The sequence below is a fragment of the Delphinus delphis genome, chromosome 1, assembly GCF_949987515.2.
Source record: "Delphinus delphis chromosome 1, mDelDel1.2, whole genome shotgun sequence".
Classification (NCBI taxonomy): domain Eukaryota; kingdom Metazoa; phylum Chordata; class Mammalia; order Artiodactyla; family Delphinidae; genus Delphinus; species Delphinus delphis.
Window position 1 is genome coordinate 30,315,179 of NC_082683.1, and position 23,716 is coordinate 30,338,894.

At 56.8% G+C, this 23,716-nt stretch overlaps 1 protein-coding gene across 1 annotated transcript; it reads right to left on the bottom strand.

Annotated features, from left to right (window-relative positions):
* Positions 1-16,177: 16,177 nt before the first annotated feature.
* Positions 16,178-19,238, bottom strand: POU3F1 (POU class 3 homeobox 1). The gene has a single exon (XM_060003951.1). The coding sequence runs from the start codon at positions 19,209-19,211 to the stop codon at positions 17,868-17,870; it is 1,344 nt and encodes a 447-aa protein (XP_059859934.1). The 5' UTR covers positions 19,212-19,238; the 3' UTR covers positions 16,178-17,867.
* Positions 19,239-23,716: the final 4,478 nt, after the last annotated feature.

The window sequence follows — 23,716 nt, forward strand, 5'->3', positions numbered from 1 at the left end:
GTGAAGCGCACGCCCACACAAAGGTGCACACACTTTCTAGGCTCTCAGGGGAGTAGATGCACAAGGCTTCATAAACACAGGTGTGTGCACGAACACACCACTGGGGTTTCACGTACGCAGATTACACACCCATAAGTCCTCAAATGCTATTGTAGGCGTACAGGCCAAATGGAGCAGGAAGGTCCATCTTCTCTGAGTACAAAGTTCCAGGGTAGAAGTGATCAGAGCACTCACTGTAAGGGAATAAAGCTAGGGGTCCTGAGCTGCTCTTAAACCGAAGGCTGTCTCCGAGGCCCGAGGAGGGAGAAGGGAAGAGATTGGCTGCCCCTGTGTTTAACCTAAGAGGCTCCAGCCTCGTGGGTCCTGAAAATAGGCCAAGGGCTTTGACGTTTTAGTGCCCATTGGAACCTCAGACTTCTGGCTCCTTGCTTGGGAAAGAGACTGTTGTTTCTTCCGCATCCACCCCTCCAGGGCCAGGGCTGCTTTGGGCTCTTGGTGGCGCCCTGCTGTGGCTGTGCTGGGGGAATGTGGCGGCTTGCAGAGGTGGAGAACATTTTTCTTGGCAGGACACGTGTCGTTCAGGTTTGTACAATCCAAGTGTCAGCAGCTCCACGGGTGACATGGAAGCCCCAGGTCTCTCCAGCAGAGAGACAACCAGCCTGGCTTAGGCCACTGCCACCTGTTAGGGCCCTTCTGATTGAAGCAGGGGAGTGTTAGGCCTTACTGTATATATAGTTTTTAATTAATTAATTTTATTATTTATTTTTGGCTGCGTTGGGTCTTTGTTGCCGAGCATGGGCTTTCTCTAGTTGCAGTGAGCGGGGGCTACTCTTCGTTGTGGTGCGCGGGCTTCTCATTGCGGTGGCTTGTCTTGTTGCGGAGCACGGGGTTCAGTAGCTGTGGCTTGCTGGCTCTAGGGTGCAGGCTCGGTAGTTGGCGGCACGTGGGCTTAGCTGCTCCGCAGCATGTGGGATCTTCCCGGACCAGGGCTCGAACCTGTGTCCCCTGCATTGGCGGGCAGATTCTTAGCCACTGTGCCACCAGGGAAGCCCTTATTTTTGAGTAAAATCTTTTACTGAACTGATTGCTGGCGACAGGGTGGGAAAGGGCCCAGTAGGTGGAGCTGCTGCCCCTTCGCTGGGGTGAGCGCTCAGGGTGCTGCTGTTGAAAGTGCCCAGTACTCCACAGGTGCTTCGTATGCATTTGTTTATTGGATTTAATGCCACATGGTAGAACTCTTGTGAAAAAAGATTTTCTCCATCCCTGCTCCCCTAGCATGAGATAAGTGTGGCCCCCAAAGGACTGGGCAGGAAAGGGCTTTCCCTTCACGTTTCTAGTGAGGACCGTGGAGGAAGCCTGTGTTGGAGTCCCAAGTCGTCCAGAGGGTGGTTCCACTGAGACATGGTGGGGTCTCCCCACGTGCAGTTCTGAGTGTCTGTTGATGGCTTGCTGTCTCGCCACGCTGCTGTCTGTGGGGCAGCGAACAATTAAGAGCTGCACGGCCTCCAGCAGGGGAGGCAGCCAGCAGATGCAGACTCGCCCTGCCTACCTGTGGAGGCCGGTGAGGCTGGGGCCTGTTGGGACTTGAGACAGGCGAGTGGGTGAATGGTGCCGGCCTCCCTTCCGCCTCAAGTTCTCCCAGCGTCGGTTCACAGAGCCGCCTCGTGCACGGCGTGTTGGGGAAGGGTGGGCCGAAGCCCCAGGTGAGCAGAGGAGATGGGGGACCTGAGATGCCATCCTGGGGCTGTGTCAGCAGGTTTCTTGTGCAACTACTTCCTGGGGTCAGAGGGTGCGCTCTCTTTTGCCAGCCAGGTCATGGGGCCTCCCTGCTGGCAGGGCTCCCGCCCAGCTCCCTTGGGTCTGTCTCAGCAGAAAGTGTAGGGAAGGAGCCCAGAGCAGCTACGCAAGGCCGAGAGGCAGAGCCTCCTTTCCCAAGTCCAGCGAGCAGAGTTAGGAGGTTCAGGAGGCTGCCCAGTTCATGCTTCTGCTTGCCCTCCTTTCCTAACTTCTCCAGTCAAGGGGAAAAAAATCTCTCCTGCTTCTTCAGACTCCCTGTAAGGAATCTCCCTGTTCCTTATTCCTGAATCCATCATTACTTTGGGGAAGTGCTGTCTAATCTGTATCTCTCCTAACTGGAGTTGGTTTCTAGTTCTCCCTACCCAGTCTTGGCTGCATCCCTCGATGGCCCTGGTAATGGCCATGGCCGTTTCCTTTCTTGTGCAAGGGGAGCAGACTGGCTGGTGTCGGGGCAGTGGTGCTGCGAGGGTGGTAGTAGTGGCTGGTGCAAGTCAGAGCCAAGGACCTAGCTGTTTCTCGGCAAGAGGAGTTTATCTGGGGACTGCTGTGTTTGGGGTTGAGGGTGGGAAGGAAGTCCTTTCCTCTCCTCCTGTCGTGTGTCACCTGACGGTCAAGCCCAGACCATAAGTGTTAATGAAACTCTGGTGCCCCGGAGGCAGCTGGGCAGCCCCCCCTGCCCTGAATCAGCCTGACTCATTTACAGCTCTCTCCTAGTTCCCCCGAAGTCTTCTCTCTGCGGTGGCAAATGTCGGGGGGTTGGTTTCAGGTTTCATGTTTTCACATTACTGGGTGGAAAAAAAAAACCTTTCCAAGCCAAAAAACCAGCTTCTACAGCAGAAACAACATGTCCCGAGAGCACTGAAAATTTCCCCATCTTCTCTCCTCAGCTGCTTAGCGACACTGAGGCCAGTGACAGAGGGGTTGAGAGGAGGGGGTTGGAGCCAGGCTGAGCAGAGCGTTGGGGACAGTCCCTTTGGAGGTGGCAGCACTTCCCTTCCTGCGTAAAGACGGGAGGAGCTTTGCAGGGCCCTCTCTAGCTCTGGAGCCTGTGGCCCCCCGTGGCCAGCTGTGGATTGCCAGGGGACTGGGACAGCCGTCTCAGGACGGGCAGGGGCTAGGGAATGAGGGACCGTCTTGCATCTCTAGCTAATTTGATCCCGGGGGTCAGAGGGCAAGTGTCCCTCCCTCAGAGAGGGCTCTTGAGGTGGAGTGGTAGGTGGGGAGATGCAGGGTCCATCTGGCACGTGGAGACTGAGGGGTGCCACCACCTCCTGCTACTGCCTGGTAGCATTATAGACCACGCCCACCCCGACAGGGGCAGATGGCCTCTATGGCAGATGGAGACTAGACCAGCAGTGGCTGGATGAGCCTTGTAGTCTCAGTCTGGCTGTGTGTGTGTGTGTGTGTGTGTGTGTGTGTGTGTGTGTAGGGGATGGGGTCCTGGCCTGGTCGGGCCATGCTGCGGGAGAGGGAAAGTGGAAACCCCAGATGGAGCCAGTGAACCTTGGGGGCACACCTAAGTTTGCCGTGTAAGGGTGGCAGGTGCTCAGAGCCCCGACCCTGCCCACCTGTCTGGGCTCCAGAAGCTGCCCCGGTTAGTTCTATAGTGAAGGCGAAGGTCACCTGGGGCGGGAGTCTCTGCTGCAGCTGGAGCCTGGTGGGCTGGAGGCAGACCCCCCTCCCTGCCAGGTCCCCAGAGCTCAGGGCCTGGGCAGCAGCTCCTCCCACAGGGTGCGCCTGTTTATTATGCGCTCGGGCTCCCTCGCCACGCAGGCAGGCAGCGGCCTTCATTAGCAGAGGAGCTGGGGTCTGTTTTGGCTGCCTCATCAGCATCAGTGAACTGCGTCCCTGCGAGATTTGATACAATTTAATTAACCTAATTAAAAGCTCTGATTGCAGAGATGATTGGGGTAGCGCCAGCAGCGACTGCATATTTATAATGAGCTGCAAGGTGTGGGACCGCAGCCAAACGCCACGCATCCTAATGAGTGGGAGCCGGGAGCCAGGGAGCGGGAGAGCGAACGTTTATTTTTGGCAACAATGCCCAGTTCCTCCCTGCCAGGGAGTCAGAGACCTAGGGAGCAGAGACGGACCTGCCCGCCAGAGCTCTTCAGCGCAAGGTGGGAGCAGGAACTGTGCCCCACGTGTCCTGGTGCCTTCGGACGCCCACACGAGCGCGCAGTGACTGTGTTTTCTGCTGCAGAGTGGGGGGATGGGACCCCAGCAATGCACTTTTCCTGCCTCTCTCCATCTTTGGACCGCGAGCCCTGGTATGAGGAAATGGCCCAGCAGAACCACCTTGATGTCAAGACTTCTGAATCCCTGGGTTATTCTCTTCCAACTTGTTGAGGAAGGTCAGAGGCTGAAAACCTGGGTGGGGATCCGAAAAGGGGTCTGAATGTCCAAGAGACCCAGGTGAGGATCCGGGGCCTGGAACAAACAGGAGAAACAGGAGAGATGACCCTCCAGCTCATCCCGGACCCCCATCTCCTCACGTTCTTCCGAGAACGCTGCCTCAAGAGGGCCACCTCCCCTGGACTCTCCTCTCCCACTGCCTCTGCCTGGGGAGTCTTGGTTTGTCTGACTCAGCGTTTCCGCTGTAAATCACATCTAATAATAACGAGAGTGAGAGCTGTGGCAGAGATGCTGTGGGTGAAGGGGGCACCTATGAGAAGGGATGCGCTGCCTAAGTACAGGGGGGTGTGGAGGGGGGGCCGAGCTCCGGGCCGGCAGGAGTGAGGGCTGGGCTCTGGAAGTCACCATCAGAGGCCTGGGGGTGGGGGAAGAAGGTGGGAGCAGCCCTCCCCCGCCCCAGCCTCTGCCGGGTGAGCATGTGTAGGTCACGAGCTCAGCCAGGCTGGCCCAGCCCCCCTAGAGTGCCGCCAGGACAAGATGAGATTTGTCCCCAGCCCACCTTGCAGAGCTGCAGCTGTTTAGCTCTCTTATCAATCTTCTCTGTGGGTTTAATCATCTCTCTGTCATCCTGCTGGGGCAGCCCTCCCCTTACAGGAGCCCAGCTTTCCTCTGATCCCCCTCCTGCAGACACAACCATCCTTCTCCACCTGACTTCCCTTATGGGAGACAGAGGGTGGGCCAGGGTGGATTTGCCCTACGTTTAGTCTCAGCGTTGGGGCAGAGGTCCCTGTTTTTGCAAGGAGTCAGCAGGGATTAGGGGTGGGTAGAGGAGGCACTGGGGATCTTTGACTCCACTCCGGACTGGGTAGGGCAGGGCCTAGGGGTTGGCCCTGAGGGCCAATAGCCTGGATCGAGGAGATTCTGGGTAGGTGCAGTGTCCATCCCTGCCGTCTCCCTCTCTCCTGCCAGCCCCTTGGCAGCGGCCTCCACCCACACCGTCCAGCCAGCCAGCTCTGGCCTCTTTTCCTGGGTAAGTCCTGTGGGGCTAGGCCCCATTGAGCCTTGTGGGACTCAGGGGCCCGTGGGCCGGAACCACGAGCCCACAGCTTGCGTGCATCTTGGGAAAGAGGGTGCCCAGGAGTCAATGGAGCCTGTGTTGTGGTCCAGGCTAGGAGCCAGGGCGCAAGGGGCTCTGGGGCCCATCCCTGTGCTGACGTGCAAGATGACCTTCAGGGCAACTCTTGGGCCCTCTCTGCTTTACTCTCTCTCCCCTCCACAGTATGTGGGGAATGGGCGGGGAGGGGGGTGGCATGGGGTGGTATATGCAGCCCTCGGAGGGCATATGAGAAAGAGGGCCTTTCCTCCCCCTGCTCACTGACTACTCCCACCCCAGCATTCTCAGTGCAAGTGGAAAGCTGATTCCTTCCCATTTCTCAGAAGGGGACGGAAGGTCCCAAAGAGGATAGCATTAGCCTGAGCATCAGGCAGCTGTCCTTAAGGTGGGGGCTGAGAGGGTCCCCTCAGGAGGGGACCACAGGTTCTGGAGGGGCACTGACTGCTCTTGGGCTGGAGGGGGCTTGCTCCCTCCAGCACAAGGCTGGGCTCTGGAGGACAATGGCGTGTTGATGAGGCTTTGGTCCTGGTCTCACATGACCCGATGTGGGTGGGTGGACCGCATGTGGCTGAGCCGCCTGGGCTGACCTTTGGTCGCTGGCTGGGGAAGAGAGGAAGCCATGAAGCTTCCCTCCCACTCAGTGCACCCCAGGCACCCTGCCGCCCCCATCCCAGGAGCTGCCCTCTGGGCACATGCACTGTCTTCACCTACCTTCTTCTTTTGGCCTTTCTCTTCCCTTCCTCTTCGCACTGCTCTGTGTGTGCGTATATGGCGTGTGAGCATGTATGTCTATGTGAGTGTGAGCAAGGAGGCTCCCAGAGGACGAAGGACAGTGAGACAAGAAACCCCCTTCATGGGTTCTTTCTAATAATGGATGAAGTTTCTTCCATTGCAGAGATAACACCAGGGTAGGGCCAAAGTGTATGCGTGTGTGTGTGTGTGTGTGTGTGTGTGTGTGTGTATTTACCCACATGTGTTCATGGGCACAGGTGGCGCATGACTGTGCACACAGAAGGCAACGCCTCCTACCCTGCCTCGTCTTATGACATATGCCCTCCTCTGGTGGGAGCTGGGGATGTCGAGGTCAGCACCTTCCAGTTGGGGCTGGAGACACCCGCGGCCCCCCCGCCCCCGCTCCCCGGCACAGGGCCAGAGCGTTACTTTCCAAAGGAAAAAGGAAGAATTTGGGGGGCATTGTGTAATTATTGTAATCGATTGAATTAACAAAAAATACCGTTCAGTGAGGAGGCACACACAAAATGAGAGTAATACGCAGTCATGTGAACACAGATGGAAAGTCAAGATACAGAGAGATGGGGGATAGGGTTATACTCGCACTTATGACTGTTCTTTTTTTGTTTTTGTTTTTGGTTTTTTTGAGAAGCTAGGAAAGGTCCTAAAGCATTTTCTTTTCTAAAAAAATTTCAAATTTTATTTTGGAGTATAGTTGATTTACAATGTTGTGTTAGTTTCAGGTGTGCAACAAAGTGATTTAGTTATACATATATTCATATATCTATTCTTTTTCAGATTCTTTTCCCATATAGGTGATTACAGATTATTGAGTAGAGTTCCCTGTGCTATACAGCAGGTCCTTGTTGATTATCTATTTTATGTACAGTAGTGTGTCTGTGTTAATCCCAACCTCCTAATTTATCCCTCCCTCGCTCCTGTGATTCTTGAAGGCGGTTATCTGTCCTGCCTCTTCTCATCAAGGTGGATATTGCCAAGCAGGTTATTTCAAGAGAATCTTTTCCCGAAGTCCCCAGAGGGTTGAGCGTGGGGGGGTGCTCTGAGATGAGGCAAGCAGTACAAATAACTTGGTATAACACTTGGAAAGGGATCTCACGGTCTGACTTTGTCACACAACATTACAAATATCACATGAGAATACTTCAGCATGGTCTCCTTTGTTGGGAGCCTCGTCCAAGTTTCACTCTAGGGCTCGTCCACCCTAATAGCCCAGCGGTGGCCCTGGGAGTATATACAGAACGAAGTTAAATTCCCAGATCTGGGATAAGGTGGGAGTGGGGTGCCCCAATGCTGCCTTGGGGAGGCCTGTGGGTGAGAAGGGGACAGCATGGGTGCCCTCAGCCTTCTTCTCCAGGCTTCTCTCAAATTAACACTTTTGATGGTTTGGTTGATGGGTATTTCTGGGCGCTCCTCCCTCCCTCCCTCCTCCTTTGCCCCTCCCCCACCCTTATATAGTCCTACTGACCCCACCGGATGCTGGGGAGCTAGTATGGGAATGGTCCTTAGCACTGAAGCAGAAAGGAGAGAGCCTGGAGGGCCTGGGATGGAGGCTGGGGCTGAGGTTGGCGTGGGGCACAGAGGCTGAGACAGAGGCTGAGGCAGAGGCTGGAGTTGGGATGAGTTGAAGCTGAGTTGAGCCTGGACCCCAGTGGGGTTGTTGGAGATTGGATTGGCGGGGCCTCTCTCTCAGTCTTGACAGGAGTCTGAGAAGCCTATTTTTGGAGTCCAAGGCAGATGTTCTCCCCCAATGAAGAGCATGTTTGGTGTCTGCTTTCCCCTAGGAGGGGCGGGAATGTCCCCTCCCCCTGCTCCCCTCAGCTGAGCAGAGTCATACATCACCAAGGGGCCGGGCTCCCTAGATGTATTGCCCTAATACGTCGCTATAGCAACCCCACTCTAATCCTGCATTATTCTAATGTGGTCCCCCTCCCCACTGTGATGTATAGCTTGGGTCTTGGAGCTGCGAGGCCCCTTCTCTGAGTCTGCTCCAGGTACCCTAGGGATGGGTGGGTCCGAGGACGGCTTGGCTTCCTTGGGTCCTGTCTCGCTTCTCCTCCCCCTGTGCATGGGATCCTTTGTGAGCTGGGGTGTGGAGGTGGGCTCTGGCCCAGCGGCCCACCCGCTCGCCTGCCCAAAGAGGAGAAGCAGCACACGAGTGCCTGATGCACCGACCCACGCCAGCCTGCCCGGCCTGGGGACCTGAGGCCTTGGGGTTGGGGGCCAGGGCAGGACAATGGCTGCATTCCGGCTGCCAGCTACAGGCCTCCATTGTTCCTGTGGACACTGCCTGCTTGAGGGCCGCAGTTCTGGCCCTCACCCCGCATGGGGCGTAGGATGCTCCCTGGACCACTCCCCCGGGGACCATAGAGGGGTGATTCATGGGGTGACCAGGGCATAGCAAGCCCCAGCTATGCCCAGATTCTGGGGGGTGGGAGGGGGAGGTGACTGAGGGTTGTTTGTGTCAGGAGAGGGCGGGGTTGGACAGCCAGAGGACTCAGGGCTGTGGACACCAGCCACGTCATCTCGTACTCCTCCTCATGTGTGGGCTGGTCAGAGAGGCCCCATTGTCAGAGGGGCAGGCCCACCCAGGCTGGAAGGGAAGTGAGGATGGAGAGGGACCACCTCAGAGCTGGGAGGACCCGTAGACCACCCCCCATACTGCACTGGTCAGGAAATCGGGGTCCAGAGAATAGCAGGGACTTACCCAAGGTCACACAGCTAGGTGGGGACAGGCCTGGGTCCAGAACATTTCCCCATATCTCTCTGGAGATACTGCTGCCATTTCTGGTAGAAAAACTGAGCTCCAGTGGTGATCTTCAGCCTTGGCAGAAGTTATATCCACAAGCGCCTTTCTCTCCCTCACTTGCTTTGAAATTTCTCTAGTTTAGGTCAATACCTGGCATCCCTGGAATGAGAATTTAGAGCTGAGGGGAGTCCTTGGGCCATGCAGAGGCTATACTGACTACATCTTCTGTAGGGCCCTGAAGAAAGGAGTGGGGCATGGAGGTTCCCAGTGCTCTGACACAAAAGATTCATAGATGTAACAGCAGATTTCATTGTTTCCTCCCAAACAATGATCTCCCTTGGGCTCTCACATGCCTACTCTACATGACTGAGAGGTAGGAAAGGGAAGAGGGTAACCCAGGAGCGTTTTAAAGACAGGGGGACTGGTCTGTTCCTGCTTCTCAACATAGGGCCTGTTGAATTGTATGATTTTATGAGTGGATGGATTGTGAGTGGTTGGGTAATTGCATGGGTGGGTGGTTGAAGAGGTACATGGATGAATGGATGAGAGGATGGGTGGGTAGACGGGTGAATGGATGGTTGCATGGGTGCATGGGTGGTTGGTGAATGGACGAATGGATGGATATAGGATGGATGTAGGTAAACGAGGGAATGCCCATTTCATATATTGAGGTCCAGAGATGGCAAATGACCCAACTTGGGTCATACTAAAGATAAACAGTAGAGTGAGGCCTGGAGCCAGGTACCTGGCCCCTGCCTTTTAGGCTGGGATGCCCTGTGGCATGGTTTGGTGGTCAGCCTCTGGGCAGGGTTGCAGTATAAGCAGGAGTTGGGACGTGAAGGAATCTATAGTTAGATTAGTGTCATGGTGGGTGGCTTCGTGGGGTCTAGGGGCCTTGACCCTGAGTTGAATCTTCTGTGTTGGGATCAAAGTGGGTGTGTGGAAGGGTCCTGAGCAGGGCAGGAAGAGGCATGAAGGCTCAGGAAGGGGGAACTAGTGGGGTCTGAGGGCATCGGGGCTGAGTGGTTTTATCTCCTTGGGATCAGGCCCTGAGCTAGGAGGCCCAGAGGCAACCCCTCATGCATTCTTCATGACCTAGCTTAATGGTACCATTGTCTGTGGGGCCTTCCCTGACCCTCTGGGTGCTGTCTCCCCAGAACCCAGCACAGAGCCTTAGTACTTAGAAGAGGCTCAGAGCACATTACTGGGGGCATGGGGTTGCCACAAAGAGTCAGATGTGGGGAACAGACTAGGAGATTGCATCTGCCTAATTTTGTGTGTCATTTTGGGCAAGTCCCTCAAGATCCTTGGGCCTCCGTTTCCTCATCTGTGGACTGGGAATGGAGAGCTTGAACTTTTCTTCCCAGAATGGTTTTGAGAATGAAGAAAAATAATTCTGGGGGTAGAAAAAGCACTAGGCATTATTTTTCTGCACTGCGTCAGCCCCAGCAATTATACAATAATATATATTGTACATATAAAGTTGATTTTATAGCTAATATTTAATGTGCACGTACACTATGCCAGTCTCTCTTCTAAGTGTTTATGTATATCATCTCTCATCTAATCCTCACAGCAATCCTACCGGGCACGTACTGTCATTGTCTTCTTTTGACAGATGAGGAGACTGCGGTATGGAAAGCATAGGTAGCTTGCCCAAGGTCCCATGGGTAGGAGGTGGTGAGGCCAGGATGGAAGCCTGGGCAGATGCCAGGGTCCGCATTCTTAGCCACTATATGTAGCTTCTCAGTGCACAGTGCTCTGAATCGACACATCAGGAAGGCTTCCTGACCTTGGTGATTCATCCAGCTTCCCTGAGCCTCATGGGATTTACCTGATTGCACGGTGGTGGAGAAGGGGGCAGATCTAATTAGCTCTAATACCCTTGGTCCCTACTTCTCTCCCTGGCCCAATCCTGAGTTCTAGACGCCCCTCCGCTTTGGGCGCATGCCCCAAGCACTGGACACTGCTGTTCACCCCAGCAGGGACTATAAAAATAACATGGACCTTTGTGTCAGATAAAACGGGTTTTATTCCAGGCTTTATAATTAACTAGTCTTGCTGCCTTGGTTAGGTCACTCAGACTCTCTGGGTAGCAGTTTCCTCATCTGCAAAATAGGAATAGTTAATGTGAGGTAAAGAAAATAAAGTACAAAGTCAGTGCACAGATAAGTATTATGTCAGAGTGCCTTGGGCGGAGTGGGATCCGTGCAAAAGTTCATTACCTTTTGGTTTTCTTCCCTGTTCCCTTGCTTTTGTACAATGCCCTACCCAGGCCCCACAGTAAAACAGCTTTCAGTCATCCATCACCTACTTATGCTGAGCACTCTTGTGTACCTCATGTCCCTTAATCCTCAAAATAGCTCTATGATGTAGGGGCTGCCATTGTCACCGTATCAGAAAACTGAGGCACAGAAAGGGTAAGGAGCTGGCCTAAAGTCACACAGCTGATAAGAGGTGGAGCCAGGATTTGTACCCAGATCTATCTGGTCCCACAGCCCCTCTGCTTCACTATTCTGCTCTCTGCCTCTCCTGAGACATGGAGAGCATCCCCAGGGATTTTGATTACAATGGGAAAAGGCAGGTAACCCACAGTGGCAGGAAGGGGCTTTGGCAGAGGGCCAGGTCTGTCCATGAGCTGCTGAGGTCAACTCTAGCAGCTTCTGCATGGAGGGAGCACTTCCTCCTCTCCAGGCTGGCCAGCCCTGGGGAAAGGCAAGGATAGTGACAATTTCCAACCGTAAGCAGGGAGGGCCATAGCAGTGCAGGGTCACAGTCTGCTCCTGCTAAGAGCTGAATAATCTGGAGCCTTTGAAGAAGGATTTCTGAAAAGCCATCAGGAGTGAATCATTGACTTAGGGAGGCAATGAATCAAAAGGGAGTTCATAAAACGGCAAATGAATCGGGTGTGCGGACGACAAGCCACTGCTATTCCCCAGAACCCTCCGGGGACAAGAGAGCCGAGAGAAAAGAAATAAAAATAACATGGGGCCTCACGCCTGCTCCAAACCCAAGTCAGCCCCTCCTTCCATGTGGAAAGACAGAGGGGACAGAGGGATGAGACCCACTTGTGGGGCCAGAGGGAGGCTCCCAGGGCACATTTGGCTCCCTGGTCCAGGCTGCGGGTGCAATTAGCAAACGCCCTTTCCCCTTCCTTTCAGGAGCCCTCACAAGAAAGAACACTGATTTTGACGAACACCCAAAATAATGTGAGATGAGGCACCATGCATTATGCATGAGGTCTGATTTAACATGAACATTATTTCTTGTGTACGAGACCATATGCCTCCGCGCTGTCTCTGCAGCCTAATAATACCCAGACCCACCCTGGTCAGGCTCAGCCAGAGACATGTCCACTGCGGGTGTGCGCGTGGGGGGCCGTTGAGGCAGAATCCTCCTGGTTCTTGGTTCTGAGGGGAGCCCATTCAGGTGACCTGGAGGTGGGTGGGAGGTAGGTCATGCCCCTGGAGAAACACCAGGGAGGGAGCTGGGGGTGGGTGTGTGAAAGTGTGTGTGTGTGTGCGTGTGTGTGTGTGTGTGTGTGTGTGAGAGAGAGAGAGAGAGAGAGAGAGAGAGAGAGAGATCAGGAGCCCGTGACTACAGGATGCTGGGTTCATGGTGTGGCGACGTGGGGACATGTTTTTAGCGCAGGAGGGACGATGGCAGGAATGGATAGTTCTAATTGCTGTGTGTGTTTGTATATATACACGCATATGTATGTGTGGGGGTGTGTGTTTAAAAAATAAGATCACACATACATACAAACACACAGCCTAACTTTAATTATCTGAAGGGAGCAGGCGAGATCTGGGAGGAGCTGGGAACAATGATGGGCAGGGATGTGTTTGGAAAGTGGGGTGAGTGCTTGAAAATCCTGAGAGGAGGGGACCCCGCCAAGGGATGGAAACGATGCTGCGTGTGGCAAATCAAATAGCACAGGTGCAGGTACCCAGAGACTCTGGAGAGCTCGGTGTCAAAGGCCGCGAAGCTGGCCAGACGGTGGCACGGGTGTGCCCGGGAGTGTCAGCACATGTGAGTGAGCAAGCTGGCAGAGTGTGCATCAGGGTTTTAGCTGGTTGAGAGGAGGAGTGGTAGCGATAGGTGTGAGTGGGGCAGAGACAGAGGAGGTAGCTGTGATGGAGAATTTCCAAGAATGGCTGTGGAAGCAGGCGGGGCAGTAGATGGGGAAGGAGGGGTCACGGGCAAGCCTGTGCGTGTGAAACAGGACCGCTTCCATTGGAGGTGAAAGTTGCCTCTGCTCTACCCAGCACCCTCTGTAGAGCAGCCAGCTTGATGCTGATTTGGGGGTATGCTCAGCTGTGAGGTGGCCCTGGTGACTGCCGCCATGTCCCAGCTCAGGGACCAATAGAGGGCAGTCCTCCCACACGGAGGCCTCCCACGCGGCAAGGGGAGCCCAGAATGGAGGGCCAAACACTAACTCCAAGGCCCTCACACATGCGGAGCAGGGACAGGATTGACGGCTCCTCTGGCTTCGAGTCACTAAGCCAGAGGCTCCAGGTGAATCCCCTTCCCTAAGCTCGGGGGCAGCCGCCAGACCAAGTAACCAGCCTCCTCTCGTTCCTCCCCCTGCTCAGGTGGGTCTCTTTTCAGGAGCTCCAGGCCTGCTGGGGAAAGCCTGGGCCTGGGTGTGTCACTAGAGGCTTGACCTTCCACGTTGTCGGCCCAGAGCCTCTCCAGAGGAGGCTCAATTCTAAAGAGCCCTAAGTGGGCAGTTGTGGTGGGGGTCAGCTAGTCCTGTGGACACCAGTTGAGTCTTGGGGTCAAGGGATGATTGCACAGGTCCTAAGCTACGCAACATTGATGCCAGTGCAACTTCCTGGGGCACGTGGTGGGGGGGAATACAGGCGTCCTTGAAGTTCAGGGCCGGGCACCATCCAGGTGCGCCTTGATGATCACAGGCGACCACAGCGGCCACCTTCCTTCTTCCCATTTTAGCCACCCCCCACCCTGCAAATGCTGTCCCAGCTCAAAGCATCGGCAACGTAGCACGGACTTTCTTTCACCCCGGGGAGAGGGATGCTCTCTCTAGCTACCAGAATCTGTGGTTGCGTGATCTTAGAAAATAATTTTGTTCCAGTGAGAAGGGGAGGGAGATGGGATGAGAAAATCCCAAATCTGTTAGGAAAGGCTTGGGCTTCGTGGGAGGTCAATGCTAGGGACAGCTGGCTCTCTTGAACGAAAGGAAGTTTCAAGCTCTCAGGAGTGAGCAGGTGGATCCACATACACATGGGAGGGAAGAAGCCGCCGTCAAGCTCACAGCCGACCGCCATTCCTAAACTCTTACTTTATCCAGGGAGTAAGACTCCAGGGAAAGATATTTCTCCATATTTCCTACGGTTTCTTTCTCATACAGTAAGATGTGTTGTGGTTCCTACCATCATCCCAGGCTGGCGACTAGGGGAAGGAGCTCCCAGGGGCCTTCTGTGACCAAGGCTTGGGTTACCGGGTAGCTGTCCCAGGCTGGTGTCTCATTAGGCAAAATACTCGCCAAGTGGAATATTTTCTTCCGTCCCCTTTCCCACTTTTTTTTCATCTTTTTGTTCTACTCCTCAGCTGCTGCTAGATCTTGGGGGCCACATTGTTTTGCTGTTTTTGAGTTGACTTGCTTAAATAATAAATCCACCCTCTTAGACGGGGTTAAGCAGACAATTAGGAAATCAATCAATCAATCCATGGGTGTCAGCTGCAGGCAGAGGCCGGGGAAGGGCCCCCCCGTCTTCCTGGCCGCCCTTTCCAACCTCCAATCCTGCTGCGGCTCAGGCGGCAGGGAGCTCTGAGCTACATTCGCTTCCATTTCAGGGCCCCGAGGCTGGGACAAATCCAGGAAGGACGAAACAAGGAGGGAGTGTGGGGAAGTGTGGGACTACTTCGAAGTTCCGTAGTTAGTGGAGCAGGAAATGAGAGGCCTAGGTGGGGTGACCAGCGGCTCCCGGTCGGTCGTGGTGTCACCCAACTGGCAGGTAAAGTTTCCAGCCTCCTTTGTAAGAAGCCTGGGGAGGCTCCGTGGCCTGCCGGTTTGGGGAATGGAATGGCTGGGACACGGGTGCCAACTGCAGGGCTAATCACTAACTAGGCTGGACTTAAGGAGGGAGGAAAAAAAAAAAAAAAAAAGGAGCTGCGAGAGGCTGAGCCTTTGAAAACCATGGTGGCCTCTGGTTGGTGGCCTCTGCAGAGACAACTCTCTCCTGAGATTGAGGGGCAGAGCCCAGGGTGTCACCTGGAACCTTCAGCATCGAACAAGTCATCCTGAGGCCCCAGCCCGCCTGAGACAGCCAACTTGGGGGTCTGGGAGCACCTCTCTGGGCGCCCAAGATATTGTCGGCTGGAGCCAAGGCCTCTCACAGGCCTGGGCTTGGACAACTTCCCTGGTGGGAGGGGGCCACACACATACCCTCACTAGGGACACAACTTTCTCCCCAGCTTGTGCCTTCAAGCTTTGTCTCCACGAAGAGTGACAGAAACCTCATGTGGTTTCTCCTGAGAAGGGAAAAGAACTGCATCTACGGAGGAAACAGGAAGAGCCGTTTGATTAGTATTTTTAAGAGGAGTTGCTCTAAAGGAGAAAGAGCTTGACTGGGACACAGGTAGTCTGTGGCTTTGGCCCTGAAACCCGGAGCTGCCTCCACCATCCTGACTCTGGGGAGGGGGGCAGGCTGTGTTTAAGGCTTGACAGGGGGATGTCTGAGAATGTCCGCTTCCCTCCCCAGGTCATGACTGCACAGCCCGGGAGGCCTCCTATAGGCAGGAGCATCACTCCCTGGGGAGCAGGGGTTCCCTTGGGGACCCATCCCTGGAGAGGCGATGCCTGGGCTTTCTGGTGGCACAGCTCTTCTTGCCCGCACTCCTCCCCAAGAGAAGTTGGGGCAGGTCATTTGTTTGCATAGAAGTAGAACCAGCTTTGCCCACGCAAACTGGCGGGGGTCCCTGCCCAGGCCATTCAACTCCCCCAGGACCCCTGTCTAATCTGTTAGAACTCCCAGTGGATCCAGGCAGGTTTGGGTACTGTTTGTTTGCAGGTGGAAAGCCAGCTGGGGTGGGCTGGTGGGGCCTGACTCGGCTTCCAACTGCCCCAAGACCCAGAATGATGAAGTTGGCCTGGATCCCACCTGGGGAGTGCAAAGTCAGAGGTGGGGAATACAGAGATGCCCGGCTGGTGGTCCAGGTCGAGAGAGGCAGGCTTCTTCCTTGGCCCAGAAGAGCAGTTGAGTTGTGCCTGAGGAATGGCCGATCCAAATTCAGTGTGGTGTCTGCAGTGTCTTAGGCCCTGGTCTGGTCCCAGGATAGTCTGTTTATGGGGTGGGGTGGGGGACATGAGGTAGCTTCATCTTCCCTAACCTCACTCATCTGAGGCAGGGGCTCAACCATTGCCCAAGTAACAAGCAGCACCGATACTGGCCTGGAAGAAGGTCTGTGTGGTCACCTTCCTCCAAGAGAGTGAGGCCAGAACTTTGGGGGAGGTGAGTCGGGGTATCCAATCCCATCACCCACAAACCAACCCAGCCCTAGCAGTAAAGAGGACAGGACACAGCCCTGGGGTACATGTTTATGTGAGTAATAAAATATTTACTATAACATAAATATAAAGGGAACTTCCCAGTCTACATTATTATTATTTTTTTGCAATAAAGATACAAAGAGAATGCACCAAAACATTGTTCCAAAAAATAATAAAAATAAAATAACAAAATTTAAATTCAAACGGTAACAAACAGAACCAGAAATGGAGAAGGGGGAAGCTCCAAACACATCCAGAAAATAAATAGAGATGGATCAGAAATCTGGAAATCATATTAAAATATCTTTTTCGGATTAGTGGGTGTACAAAATCCTTTAGTATGGGGAGGGAGGGCAACCCGGAAAACCAAAAATAAAAACCAAGCACAAAATGTTTCTTTCTCCCCGCCAGTGTGTACATATCTCACATATTTACATGGTTCCCACTTCACCCCAAATTTGGGGAATTTCTCTGCAGGCCTCCGCCAGCATCCCGCATCCCAGGGGGCTGAAAGGGAGCGGACGGAAGCTGCAGGGACTCAGGCAGAAGGTTCTCAGGGAACGGCTTATTTCTACAGCTGGTTAAAAAATATCTCCAACTTTTCCAAGTTTCGTTTGTTTGTGGCCGGGAGGTCAGGGCCCCGCGGGGAGTGGGGGCCCTGCTGTGCGGTGGTCGGTCTACAGCCGGGCAGAAGCCCCTTCCCATCTGCGTGTGCGTGGGAGCGCAGACCCCTCCAGCGTGGCCGGGAACCGAGCCGGAGCTCGGATAAAACGAAACGAAAAATGAACACTCGAATTTTTTTTTGTTGTTAGTTTTTCTTTTTTGTCTGTTTTTTGTTTTATTTTGCTTTTTTGGGGTAGGGTAGGGGAAGGTAAGGGGAAAAAATAAATTAGGCTAGATTAAAGCTTTGGCTATTTCCTGCTTTTATACACAGACGCGGCTCTCGCGGCCTCCCCTCCGGGGCCCCGATAAATACAGTATACAGCGATTTAAATTAAGGGCGCGGGCGGAGTTAGAAGGACCCCAGGAGCCGAGAGGCTCCGTGAATAAATAAAAACTGTAAAAAACCAAGCCCGGAGGAAAGGTAAGGGGGATGGGGCGCATCCTTATGAGAGAGAAGAGGCGTGGAGCGAATAAAGTGACAGTCCCCCACCCTCGACACTCAGGCTCGGGAATCCGCGCCGGGGAGAGAGATGGGGAACTCTCCTCTCTCCGTCCTCTCTCCCGGGTAATCCCTAACCCCGTACCGCGTTACCTGTCGCTGTGGGGAGGCCGCTGCCGGGATCCGGCCCCGAACAGCCCGGGGGGGCAGGGGCGGGGGTCGTCGAGGGGTTGGGGGCAGGGAGCAGGCGGCGGGCAGGATGCCCGGGGTGAGTTGGCGCGTTCCGGATCATCGCTCCTCTCTCTCGGGGCTCGGACGACGCAGCCTATCGGCCGTCTTCGCCGCTCGCAGGAGAGGGTCGTCCGGGTGTTTGGTTTTATTCGAAAGTTTCTGGGCTTTTTGTAAAATCCAAAGCAACCGAACAAAAAGAGTTCAGGCCGCGCGGCGCCTCGCCGCGCACCGGCGGGGGGCCCGGCCCGCGGGGTCACTGCACGGAGCCGGGCAGTGTGTGGTGGTGGTGGTGCAGCGCGGCCGGCGGGGGCGCCGAGGGCGGCGACGCACCGCCCCCGCCCGGCCCCAGCTCGCCGGGCGCGTACACGTCGTCCATGGGCGGGTGGCCGGCGCCGGCCGCCGGGGTCATGCGCTTCTCCTTCTGCCGCCGGTTGCAGAACCAGACGCGCACCACCTCCTTCTCCAGCTGCAGGCTGTCGGCCAAGCCTGTGATCTCATGCGCCGAGGGCTTGGGGCACTTGAGAAAGTGGCTCTCGAGCGCGCCTTTGACCCCCACCTCGATGGACGTGCGCTTCTTGCGCTTGCGGCCCTGCGCCGCGATCTTGTCCATGTTGGTGGGGCTGCCGCTGGACGAGTCGGTCTCCTCCAGCCACTTGTTGAGCAGCGGCTTGAGCTTGCACATGTTCTTGAAGCTCAGCTGCAGGGCCTCGAAGCGGCAGATGGTGGTCTGCGAGAACACGTTACCGTACAGCGTGCCCAGCGCCAGCCCCACGTCGGCCTGCGTGAAGCCCAGCTTGATGCGCCGCTGCTTGAACTGCTTGGCGAACTGCTCCAGGTCGTCCGAGCTGGGCGCGTCCTCGTCCGAGTGCTCGCCCACCGACGAGCCACCGCCGCCCGCGCCCGGGTGCAGGTGCGCCGCTGCCGCGTGCAGGCCGCTGGCGTGTGCGTGTCCGTGTGCGTGTCCGTGGGCGCCCAGGTGCGGCGGAGGCGACGGCTCCAGCTGAGCCTCGTGGCCGTCCTCGTGCAGCGCGTGGTGCAGGCCCGGCCCCGCGCCGCCGCCGCCCGCCGCCAGCATTCCGGCCAGGCCGCTGCCGCCGCCCCCCGGGTAGGCCGCCTGCGCGTACAGCCCGAGCGGTTGGGGCTGGTGGCCCCCGCCGGCCCCCGGCGACGGCGACATGGCCGGGCCCAAGTGGTGTGCCGTGCCGCCCTGCGCCCATGCCGCGCCCGCGTGGGCCGCCCCCTGGTGCACCAGGCGCGCGTGGAAACCGCCGCCGCCGCCACCGTCGTCGGCTCGGCCGGCGCTGCCGCCGCCCGCCTTGCCGTGTTCCAGGTGCGGGCCGCCTGCCCAGTCGCCGCCGCCGCCTCCTCCCGTGGGTAGCCACTGCGGGTGCGCTAGGCCCACGGGGTGGCCCGCGCCCGCGCCCAGCCACTCGTGGTGCATCAGCTTCTGCACTTCGCGGTACGCGGCCCCCGCGTGCAGCCGCTCGGCTGCCGCCGCCGCTGCCGCTGCCGCCGCGGCATCCGGATGCATAAGCGGTCCCGTGCCCCCGGCTCCGCCGCCGGGGCCCCGCGGCAAGTACTGCGCGGTGGTGGCCATGCCGCCCCGCGCCCCGCGCCGCGCCGCCGCCGCCGCTCCGCTCCGTCTGCGGGCCCCGCCGCCGCGCTCCGCCGGCTTAAAGCCCGACCAGCTCAGCGCTCCGGAGCCCCACCCCACCCGCCGCCCATTGGCTGCCAGCGGAGCCGCCTCCCGCCCCCCGGTCCCGGCCCCCGCCCCCCCTGCCCGCCTGCCTCTCGGCCCGGCCGCCCGGAGCTCGCCATTGGGCCTCACTCCTGGGGTCCCGCGCGCCGACCATGCTGATTGGCCGCTGGGGCTTCATTCACAGCCCCCCTACCTTCCGCGTATACGCTCACGCCCCGGGGGCGCGGCCGCCACGTGGGGAGTGGCGCGGGGGTGGCACTGGGACCGCACCCCCTCTCGTCCTGGCTGCGTGGGCCCCACTTTCCCCCGGCGCTGGAGACTCCGAGCCCGGCGGGTCCCACGCTCCAAGCTAGCAGAATTCTCGCCGGTCACCCGCCCGTGTGGCCAGAGGCGGTGGCGGGGATGGCGGGCTCCGGGAGGCGCTCGGGTTCCGAGAAGCAGCTCAGCCCCGCTCTCCTCCTTCCGCCGTGCCGCTGCCGGCGGACCGGGATTCCCGCGGGTCTCGGCGGCTGCGAGCGGCAGGCGGCGCGGGTCCCCGGCTCGGTTGCGGCGCGGCTGCTCACCTCGCCCGCCTCGCCTCCCGCGACTTCCAGCGGGCACGGAGCTCTCCTCTGCGCTCCTCCCTGGCCCGTCTCGTTTTCCCTCTTCACCCTCTAGTCCGCCCAGCGCAACTCCGTCGACCTCCGCCGCCCTGAGAGACCGTCGGGCGCGGGCAGAGTCGGACTGGCCCCGACTTCACGCCTCTCACGGGCTCTCCTCCCGGGCGCCGCGGCCCAGGTGAGTACCTCGCGGGTGACTCGGGGCCGGAACGGCCGGCGGCAGCGATGCTGTGGGGAGACGGGAGCTCCTGTAACCAGGCCGATTCCAAGGTTCCTGAGTGAGAGGATCTCGAGGTGGAGACCGTGGCTCCGGGAAAGCACCGCCGACAGGAATGGTGGACACACTGGGCCCACGGGTATCTGACCCACGCCGCCGCCTCGCTCCTTCTCCTTCCTGCCTGCCCGGCTCATTGGCCTGGGTCATGGCGGGGTCACGCCCCGGGGAAACTTGCTCTAGGTGAGGAGTGGCGTGGACATGGGGAAGGGCGCTGGTGCCTCAGAAATCCGGCGTGCAGGCTGGGAGCTGTCCAGCCTTGCAGGGAGCCCTGGGCTGGAGTTTAACCCACTTGCCTGGGGCTGCTGAAAAGGGAACTGGGACTGAAGAGGTCTTGTTGGAAAGGTGCGGCATGCAGTGGCTTACCTACTCATCCCCCAGGTCTTTGAGGACTCCCTGAAGGATCCTGAGTGGACTTGGACCCCAGCATCAGCTCTTCTGTGCCACGCTGGCTGGAGGATGAGTGGAATGAGCTGTAGCCTCCACGTCTTCCCCACGCTGAGGCTTGGCTCTCGGGGAGTCTTCCAGCTGCCAGTTCACCTCTTTTCTATCCCTGATCTTGCCTCCAATGGATTCATAGATTCCAGGGCCCCGGGGGTCCCAGATTGGAGGACCGAGCTGGGGGCCCAGCTAGGGCCCTACTGGCAAGTCAGGACTGTGGAATAAAGCCTCAGTGTGTGAAGAAGGGTGATGGGGGGGCTCAGGGGGCAGCCGCAGTGGGGGTGACTGGGGCAGAGTCGACAGTGACAAGGGTCATCCTTGGGCGCAGACTGTGCTCGTCCAGGCCCTAAACGCCCCAGGACCAGCCTCTGGCTAACCCCCAAGGGATGGGGTGGCCACTGGCCGCTGTCCTGAGCAGAGTCCTTAGGTACCCCTCCCGCTGCAAGAGCTGTGATGGAGCCCTGTGTCTGAACCTAGCTCGGGATCCTGGGCTTTCCTGGACTCTGGCCCAGGAAGTGGTCACCTTGAGGCAACCCAGGACTTCCTGGTCCACTCGCCTTCCTGGTCTCTCTCCCAGGCTCAGGAGGTAGGACCACGGCTGGGAATCCTGTAGTGAAGTCCCCTCTCACGCCAGCCCTAACCAGACCTGCGTGACATTGAAGCTTGGGCTTCCAACCTGGACCTGCTACTGTCTTCCTGGGCAAGAATAACTCTGGCCCAGTCTTCTAGGGCTTGGTTCTTCTACCTGTAAATTGGGAATAACAGTACCATAAGTAGCACACCTGTCTCACTAAGGTAAGTTAGAGGGTGGTACAAGACAACGTGAGTGAAAAGGGCTCAGAAAGGACTTTTCACTCTCGTTGTTTCTATTGTTAGTGCCCAGTGAAAGAACAGGTTACTCCCCCTCTCTAACTCAATCTCAGCTTGCTCATCTGTAGAGCGGGGTTCTGGAGGTTTGGGTCAGGTGACCTCTCTGGTAAACTCCCTTCCAGCTCTGATGGTCTGTGAGTCTATGAACCTGTCTCAGTTTCTGTCAGAGGAAGGGAAATGTCTGGACAGTGGACAGGTGGTGTTTGGAACGGTCATCACGAGCAATGGGTGCTTTACCAAATGCTTTTCATTCATCACGTTACCTGCCGCTCTCAGCCCCGAGAGTGAGCGCTGGGATTGTTCTCCCATTGCACAGCTGAGGGAACTGAGGCTCGTCCGAGGGCCGAGAATGTGTGGAGGTCCCACTCCCCGTCATCCTCCCTGTGGCTGTGGGATGGGAAGGGTGTGGAGGCAGCGGCTTTGGCCGTCACAGCAGAGAGAGCTCACAGAGAGAGCTGTCTGGTCAGCTGGCACTCTTGAAGCTGAGTTCCCCAGGTCTGTGCTGAATTGAGGGGTGGCTGCGGCAAAGCCAGGCTCCTAGGTTGCCAGCTTGTCAGCTAGCAAATCTCAGTCCCAATCCCATTACCCCCCTTCAGTACCCTTGCCCTTTGCTTTGCCTGTTGGAGCCTCAGTTTCTTTATCTTAAAATGAGGACAGTAATGCCTGCTTCTCAGGTTTGCTCTGAAGCTGCAAGGATGAAACAAAGCATGTAATTTAGATGCCCCCTTTTAATATGAGATGCTGCTCTGGGGTGAACAACAGTGTGAACTAGGAAAGGATAACTTTCCTTTCTCTGCTTTGGAAGTTTTAGATCTCCTACAATAATATGGGTTTGGTCTTGAGTGACAATTTTCTTATATTTGAGAGTTAAGTTTCCCCTAGGAAGTCTCGACATCTCCTTTGCTCTTGCCCCTAGAGATTCTGGGTGGGACACTGGGGGCTATGACATGGCCATTGGCAGAGACACCTGTTACAGAGCATCTCCTCTCTCCAGGAGCCCTACCGTCACAGACCACAGAGAAAACCCAGAACACGGAAGTCAGACAGCCAGCTGACCAATGCAGACACAGAATGGTTTAGGCATATGAACAGATGTGCATTCACACACACACACACAAATGCATAGCCCGCAGATACACACATGAAATTTAGCCTGGAGACAAACATTCAGATTCATAATAGGAACACATGGCTTCCCAGCATTAGGTTGGATATTCAGAGTCACACAAATCAACACACAATGATAAATACAGGCATGTGTCTCAACAGGAACATTCGCAGAACCCATGCAGAGGCTGTAGTCGGCTCAAGTAGGCATTCCTTCAGCAACATAGACATAGAGGGGACCTGCGGGCCCTTCGGGTGACAAGCATGGAGGCTCTCAGCTGGCACGCCAGTTCACACAGATGGGCACACCCTCGTGTGTTCACAAACATGAGCACACACTCTCCCACCCAGTGCACAGATACAAAGAGGCCCACCCCACGCATCACACAGACACCTACGTCCTGTAGGAACTAAGCCATCTGCACAGCGGATCAGAAAGCAGAGGAAGGGGCTGTACCCAGCCCTGAGTTTAGTCCATGCGAGTCAGTGGCCCCACTCATTCGAAGGAAGCAGGAAAGCCCTTTCTTGTCATATATTTTTTTTCACTCTCCTTGTCTACGGAGGACAGCTCCCAGCCAGGCCGCCGCCAGTCTCAGAGGCTCCCCGGCCTCCCTCCCCAGCAGGGGCCCCTGCCCAGACTGCCCCCAGGCCAGGAGCTGCCCGGGCTTTCCCAGAGTGGCAAGACCTCCTCCAGGCTCTGGAGTGTGACCGAGCGCCTGCTCATTTGACACAGGTCACCGAGCCTCCGGCAGATGGGGCCCTCGCTGTGGGGGATCTCTGAGCTGGAGGGGCTGCTAGGGGGAGGCTCTGTGGGGCTGAACTGCAGCTACACAAGCCCCACATTCTCTGTGCAAAGTCTCAAGTCACAGACACAAACCCCTGCCATCTACATTCACACTCCCGCCTGAGAAGTTCAGATGCAGCCTCTAGAGTCTGACCACACTCGCCATCAGCTGCACTGCAGCCACACATGCACTGTAATATTCCAGACGCACATCCCAGACAGGCGAGCCTACACAGTGGCGCACTGAACGAGATTTGGGAGGAAGAGGAGGCAGCTGGTTCCGGCTGCTTTCCCGCTTTGGACTCTGGGCCCCTGCTGCTGTGTCTTG